The 8,106-nt window shown below is 37.7% G+C and overlaps 1 protein-coding gene across 1 annotated transcript; it reads right to left on the reverse strand.

Moving 5' to 3' along the window:
• Positions 1-1,700: 1,700 nt before the first annotated feature.
• On the reverse strand, positions 1,701-4,608 carry LOC147627688 (very-long-chain enoyl-CoA reductase-like). The gene is made up of 5 exons (XM_086814620.1): positions 4,439-4,608; positions 3,945-4,062; positions 3,137-3,176; positions 2,167-2,915; positions 1,701-2,047 (listed from the first exon to the last, which is right to left on the reverse strand). The coding sequence occupies exons 2-5, from the start codon at positions 4,011-4,013 to the stop codon at positions 1,979-1,981; spliced, it is 927 nt and encodes a 308-aa protein (XP_086670746.1). The 5' UTR covers positions 4,014-4,062; positions 4,439-4,608; the 3' UTR covers positions 1,701-1,978.
• Between the last annotated feature and the right edge of the window lie 3,498 nt (positions 4,609-8,106).

Genomic DNA, 8,106 nt, shown 5'->3' on the forward strand with positions numbered 1-8,106 from the left:
CACAAAAATTCAGTAGAGATGGCATTGGAGCGAGGAGATGAGGCATAAAAATGGGACAACACACCCACCAATGAGGTAAGAAAATTTAAGGGTACAAATTTAAATCACTATCATTAATCGCTTGATAGGGATATCAACACCGATATCTTTAATTTTATAGTAGGATTTTGTAAGGCATGGAGATTGTCACGTTGGATATGGAGGAGCCATGCAAACATCTACTACCCAAACATCCACAACGTACATGCTCCTCAAGAGCATGTGGGTGTTATGGTATTAGAATGCTTGGCACATGACATTCTTGTAAAATTGAAGCGATGAATTTGATTATTCCATGTAAGAAGCAAAATCTAGTAATCACTATTATATATTTAAGGGTGCAAGATTCAATTTGTTATTTTAATAACTCTAAACAAATTTCTCAGTAGGAGTACGAGAGAAAAGCTGTGATTTTATTAATTACCTCAAATTGTGGATTAGAAAAAAAAACACCCTTGGAGGAGAATGTGGATTATGAAAAAGAAAAGCACCAATGATTGGGCTATGGATGTATGAGAAAGAAAGGCACTATTATATAGGCCATAGATATGCACAACCAATTTGGTTTTATAACTAAAACATTAACATGAGCTTTGTTAACCCCACGGTAAGAAAAGATTAACCACCTGAGCTTTGTTAACCACCTTGGGTAGGACACGTTGCTTTTTTAAAAAAAATCTTTTCACACTCAAGAAATCCCATTTGGTAACTTCAATCTTTTTCTTGAAGGCTTTATTTATATGCCTATTTGCCATACCAGTGCACTCTACTTGCCTCTAATTGTCATCCCAATGCATTCTATCTTCTTCTAGAACATCTCGTCTGCATTTTATTCTGACAGCCCCACTCAAATGCACAGGTAAATCTTTACCACCTTCCAATTTACATATTTTAAGACTTTGGGGGATTCAGCAAGAAAACAAATCCCACACAGAATTCAACATTATACAATCCCGTGCTATGGATAGGTCAATTACTTTCAAGATAAGTGCACCTTTTTTTTTTGTATTGCGAGGTTACTTTTAGAGACAGAATTTGAACCCCAACCGTCGAGGTGTAGGGCAAGAGCCCTTGCCACTAGGCTACCTCCCCCACCTCGATAAGTGCACCTTTAGTCCCTTTCATGGTTGGAAAATCAGCTTTCCTTATTATCAAGATCATCCACCACCATGAATAAAGGACACATTTACAAACACAAGAGTTACAGTGCATTACTGCACCCGGGTTCTTATAAGAAAATCAAACACCCTAACCACTCGACTACCAACACCCCTAAGCACTCCACTACAGTGCCTATTAATCCAAAATTAACTTTTAGTACAACAATCTCTCAATACAATTTTATTTATCAATTACTGCTTCACTCTAATCATCCCCCCAAAACCTACCCCGACATTGCTTTTGAGGTTCTGTACGTCCCTAACGGTGTACCTTCTGTAAGTGCCTGTTTATAAGTTTTAGCCATTTTAGCTATGGTATTACAGAATTGTTAGATAGAGGCCTCCAGCTTCATAACTCTCATTAAGGTACAGGGGCCAGTAGGACAACAGCCCCCAATACTCCTGTAAACCCCTCCCTAGTTCAAGAACAATGAAATGTGGGTATAGGAGAGGCTAAAGACTGAGACAAAAGGCAGGCAAGCCCACATCAAGACCGAGCAGTTCAGCAATAAACACAATCTCATGAATTTTTAGCTGTCATTAACAGCATTAGGGCTTTAAAGGGGCGTTACCAACTGGGCTTGAATAAGGGTGTAACATCATTTCAAAGCCATGCATCAGATAATTGCTCCATAATCCCTAGCTACCTTTGCCATGTCCCGTACACATATACCTACTTAAAAGACCTCATCTACTTAAGGCAATGAAGCTATATGCGGTGTGTAATAAAAAGACCTAGACTGAAGTCATGATTCCTTAATAAATCTGGCAAGAAACGGCTACAAAAACGGAGGTAGAATGACCCATCGGCGTGGATATTTTGGTCGGCCTTCCTTCCCATCAAACAACTGCAAAAAACATGTGCTTCACATTCAAATGATGATCTATAACAATAAGAAAAAGCACATATCTAAGGAAACAAAGTGAAGCTAATGCATATATGATAGAAGCAACACAGTGAACTGACCTTTCTCAACCTGCGGTGCTTGCCAAGTGCCCAATCTGTCATTATAAGGGCAGCCACGACCATAAACAAATAGCCCGCAAGAGTCTGTGTGGCGATATTGTACCCCAACCATTGATAGATCTCTGTTGTGTAGTTAGCACAAGTAATGAAGTTGAAGAGAAAGCCTTTGGGTATCTGATAGTCACCCTTACCATCAGGGGACCTCAAGTTCTTTAGAATGATGTGGCAATAGAAGTTGGCCAGCTGACACACGATACCCAGCCCAAACCCAATGTACATCTGAGTTTCACTGACAGCGGTATAATAAGGGTGATTGGCAAAGTAGGCGATGAATACAGCAAATGACCAATAGTAGCAGCAGTTCCGGAATACATTGCTGATCGGAGAGGTTGCATGGCTGAACCTGTGGACAAAAAAGGTTTCCAGGATCCTCTTGAAGTAATGGAAGCACCAATAGACAGTGGCATAAGTCTGGACAGAGTGCTTCACTCTCTCAGCTGGGAGCCCAACATACTTGTACACAGGTAGGAAGTAGAAGATGGGGTATATAAAGAGGGGTCCCACATACTCGAAGAAAAAGAGAGTGGAGTACTTCACTTGAGGACCCAGATCTTTGAAGAGTATCTTGATGTCAGAACCTTTGGAGAAGTACTCGCTTAGCTTCTTGTCTCCTGACAACACTGTAGGACGAGCCTGCCCTTGTGCCAATGGTAAGGTTAGTCGCTGCCTCTCCGGGTAAAATCTTTTAGCTGCAGAAAAATAGAGATGAATGTGTTCACCCATGATTTATGTCCCAAATTAGGCCACATGAATGCCCACTTGGGGGTAGACAAGGTAGCAAGTAAACCCTTACTCCATATGTATGTAAGTAAGTATGCGAACACACACATACACATACATACATGCAAACATGCATACATAAGAAGAGTCTCAACCCATTCAGAGAACATGAATAAACCAGAATACTTACTTTTCTTGTAGATGGCAGCTTGGAGATCCTGGACCGTAGCCTGATGATTTAAAAAGAAGAAAAGAAAAAAATATGTAGAAGGTTTGATCATTAAAGGCTCAAAACAACCAACTGAGTCGCTCCAAACTGCCCATTATTCCTACACCATTCAATACTTGAGGGCAATGCAAAGAAGGACAAGGCTACCAATGGTCCAGATGACCACCCGATCGCACTCTTGCAGTTTCTAATAGATCCATAGACATGAGATAGAACAGCATACCCCCAAAAAAACTCATGTGGATAAGCACACAAATATATGCATCAAGTTATTTAGCACCACTTTGCTAACACAATCACATGCATCAAATTACTTGGCACCCTGTTCTGCATACATCCAGTAGATTGAGTGGCACCCACTTTCTGAAACACAGTTGCCAACTATTATCTTGTTGGATGCAAACACAGCATTAATTATAAACGTGTATACATGAATTATGCATGTACACATCTACACTGATAAATAATAGTAGATACAATGATAACTGAAGCTGAGTAGATTATCTGGTGGCGTTAGTCTCATTTTTTTTTAATACAAAAGAGTAAAGTGGTAATCATTACAACTAAAGCAAACACTCTGTGTAGATGAAATAGCATATAAACACCTGCATACTTTCCATCCATACAGATGTATACACACACATACAACTGAGGGCCACAAGGCATGTAGACACACATATGTTGCTACATACATACTATGAGAATGTATATCTTGCACTGACAAGAAATTTATAAAATTGATCAGAAAAATCAAGGAGGGGGTACCCACACTGTCTGGAACCTCAATGCCGCCCTTCACAATTTCCCTGCCACTTCGGGAAACCACAGTCACCAGCATGATTGAGTACTTCTCACAAGCACAACTTACCCAATTTGGATAAGCTCGGCTGCAAGACAAGCAGAGAGAAGCACAAGCGTTAGATGCCTTGTTTTCTCAATATAGAAAAGAAAAATCGTAGAAATTTGACACAGAAAACATAAAACCCATTTTCTCAGAATTAAAAGTTGAAAGAAATCAGAGGAAAAATGAAATAGAAATACTTAAAACCCATTTTCTCACAAATTAAAAAGATGTAAGGAATCAGAGAAAAATGAGAGAAAGCAACAACAACAACCAAAAAAAAAAAAAAAGGGCAAGAGATAAGGCGAAAGATCTTCTTTTAAATGTTAAGATTTTGATTCCTTAATCAATTCACAGATTTGTACTAGACAGCCCACAAAGGGTGAAGCTGAGAAATGCAAGAAAGATGCAGAGAGCAATACCTTCACTGAAGCAGGAAGGAGGACGAGGAGGAGAAGAGAAAGAGAAGGTTGAGTGCACATATATATATATAAAACAAGAGGTGCAGATTTAGGTGTAAAACAGTAGTGTGTGTCTGGTAGCGCCTTCAATGGGCTCCGGTGAGTTGGGAGCCAACCCCTCCCTGTGTAAATGTGCCCATTTAGTGCACCCAACACTTTTTTTTCCAAATACTTTTTTTAGTGCCCATTTAGTGCACCAAATACTTTTTTTTCTCTCATCTCCTTTCCAAAACTTCTAAATTCTAATTTTCCCCTTTAAGTCATTATTTACTCAAAAGTAATCATCTAGACTCCACCCAAACTCGTGCTCGTGCGCATACACATGCTCCAAAAAACACCAACATTTTCTACACCCATTTGTTGGTCTGCCCTCCTATTGTAGGCTATGTGTTCATCGTGCCTCCACTCACCTTATGATCATGGGCTATTAGCACTTTACTAGAGATTAAAACTCATTCATTAGGTAGGTTGAGAACTATTCCAGAAAGGTTGGCAAATAGACTCTGAATGTAGTGGATAACAGTGGAACATATTCACGCTCTCTTTCTTTATGCATTCGAGGACCCGCTTGAGTTCCAATTTCGAAACCTATTGACCGTCCTGATACGCTACCTAGCAGTTGGGATTATTCCCGAGACGTTAATCTCCTCCTCTCTCTCTCTCTCTCTCTCTCTCTCTCTCTCTCTCTAACCCCCCCAAAGGGGAAGATTCTTATTCTTAATTGGTTTTCTTGTAAATGAAATTGCTAACATCTATTCAAGAACACTTGTTTTTTTTTATCTTTATAAGAGTTATTCTATTTTTAATTATCAATTATCAATGGTACTTTTTTGGAAGAAGTATGGGTAGTTTCTATTTTAAACTATACGATTTTATTGATGTATCTTTTAACGATCGTGTTTGATGTACCTTTTAACGCAGTATGAGTAATTTCCTCTTTTGAACTCTACGATGTTATTGATGTACCATAACGATCGCATTTGATCAATTTTAAAGGATCAAACGTTGAGAGATTTAGTGAGATCATGTATTTGTAACCAAAAAGTGGTGGTTTCCTTAATAGCTTAAACAACAAAAGGTCATGATTCTAAGTTGATAAATGCTCAACTACTTTAGCACAAACTTCATTTCAATAATAGTTATGATATGTCCAAAGATAAGATATATGCTTCTGTGACTTCCTAGCAAGACCTCTTTATGAACTTGTAACATGGCAATGTCCTTTAATGAGATAACAAATCCCATTCATCATAAATGTAAATTTTGAACACCATGGACGACCACACTCACATGGGTATGTAGGTCTATTGAACACATATAAATCTTTTCCAATTTACCTACACTAAGCAACCAAATGCAAAAGAGTCAACAAAAAAAAAACAATGATTGGAGAAAATAAATACATGGAAGTTCACTTCGTTCACTGAAAAGTAATAATTGTGACCCCACCCAAACACACTACATTCTCTAATACATATTCTCCAAAAAACACCAACATTTTCCATACCCATTTGTTGGCACACCCTCGTGTTATAGGCTAGGTGTTTGGCTGTGTTCACACGCCTCATACTGGAGTACTCCGCTAACCTTACAATCAAGCATGGGCTCTTTACACTTTACTATAGATTAGAACTCATTCATTAGGTGGGTTAAGAGCTATTATAGAAAGGTTGGCAAATAGACTCCAAATATGGTGGAACTTATTCGCTCTCTCTTTCTTTATACATTAAAGGACCCGCCTAAGTTTGAAACCCGTTGCCAATACATTGCAATTGGGATTATTCCCGAGACTTTTAATTTAACTTAACCTTCTTCTTCTTCTTCTCCAAAACCCAACATCAAAGGGGAAGATTCTTAAGGTCTTAACTTGTTTTAATTGTAATGAAGTTGTGCAAACATGTAATATTTTATTGTCAATTATCAATCGAACTTTTTTGAAAGAGATATAAGTAGTTTCTATTTTGATAAACCATGTGAAATTTACTTTGGCGTACCTTTGAAAGATCTTAATGGTGTTTAAGTTTTAAGGATTAAACTTTGAGATATTTAGTGGGATCATGTACTTTAATAACCAAAAGAAGGTGGTTTCCTTATTACCTTAAACAAAAAAAATGTCTCTATTTTGAGTTGCTCAAAACAAATCGCATGCTCAAATTATTCTAGCACAAACTTGATCCAACAATGGTTATGATACTTCAAAGATAAGATATAAGTTTCTTTGACTTCGTAGTAGAGCAAGACCTCGTTATGATCTTTTCAAAGATAACATATATGCTTCTTTCACTTCCTAGCAAGACCTCTTTTTGACCTTGTAACTTTTGAATACATATCAATGTCCAAGACTTTAATGAGATAACAAATCCCATTCATCATGAGGCAACTTTTGCACACTCAAGTTTGGGCCATGATATATTTTGAAGTCATGGCCCAACACCATGAAGGACCACAGTCACATGGGTAAGTAGGTCTAATAAACATGTATAAATCTTGAAAATGTTAATGCCCTTCACAAATAAACTAGGAATTAAATTCTCAAGCTACTCAATTTGTAGTTTACATTTTTGTAAGTGCACTCGAATGGTTGATTCATTGTTTCTTATTGGACTATATTATTCAATTGAATATAATGGGAACATGAGGTTCGATCGGTCTATTTTTGTCAAAAATGTGGCCAATTAAGGAGACAAAGCACCTCCTATAGAAGAAGATAAACCCTAAGTAACTCGATGGCCCAAACAAAAGCTAAAGTCAAGGCCAAATGAAACGCTCTTCTCAATTCATTTTACTAAGCAAATGAATGCAAAAGAAGGATCCAGCAAGAAATAGTGACTGAAGAAAAGGAATACATGGAAGTTCAATGAAGTCACTTGAGCCCTTGCAGGTTTAAAAAAATGTTTTGCCATTTACAAGGTTTATCTTAGTTGTTGCTAATTGATGTGTGGATTTCTTGCAACATTGTCAACATGGTACAATGATTTCCTCCACTTTTTTTCTAAAAGTTTCACGTTCCATAGCCATCCCTTGCAAAGAAACTTGTCATACTCCTACATGATACTCTTCTTGTAAATCATCCATTTTGCATGGCTAGGAAAATTGTGACCCGACATCTAGTTTCTTGAAAATAATAAATATGTGAGAGTACAAGAAATAAAAATTTCAAACCCTCAAATGCTTTAAATAATTTTTTGTAAACTCCATTTCTACCCTAACTTCTCATCTCCTTTCAAAACTTCTATTTTATTTACTCAAAAGTAATAATCGAGACTCCACCCAAACTTGTGCACACTCGTACACACACACTACAAAAAGTAATCATCGAGACTCCACCCAAACTCGTACACACATGCTCCAAAAAGTAATAATCGAGACTCCTTCCAAACACATGCACACTCGTATACACATGCTCCAAAAAAAAAACACTAACATTTTCTACACTCATCATTTGCTGGCCTACCCTCTTATTGTAGGAGCACCTCATATTAGAGTATTCCGCTAACCTTACTATTAAACATGGGCTCTTTACGCTTTACTTGGGATTAAAACTCATTCATTAGGTAGGTTAAGAACTATTTATAGAAAGGTTGGCAAAACAGACTCTAAATGTGGTGGACAACCATGGAGCATATTCA

This window comes from Cibotium barometz, chromosome 20 (genome assembly GCF_041138505.1).
Source record: "Cibotium barometz isolate CiBa-2024 chromosome 20, ASM4113850v1, whole genome shotgun sequence".
In the NCBI taxonomy this organism is placed as follows: Eukaryota; Viridiplantae; Streptophyta; class Polypodiopsida; order Cyatheales; family Cibotiaceae; genus Cibotium; species Cibotium barometz.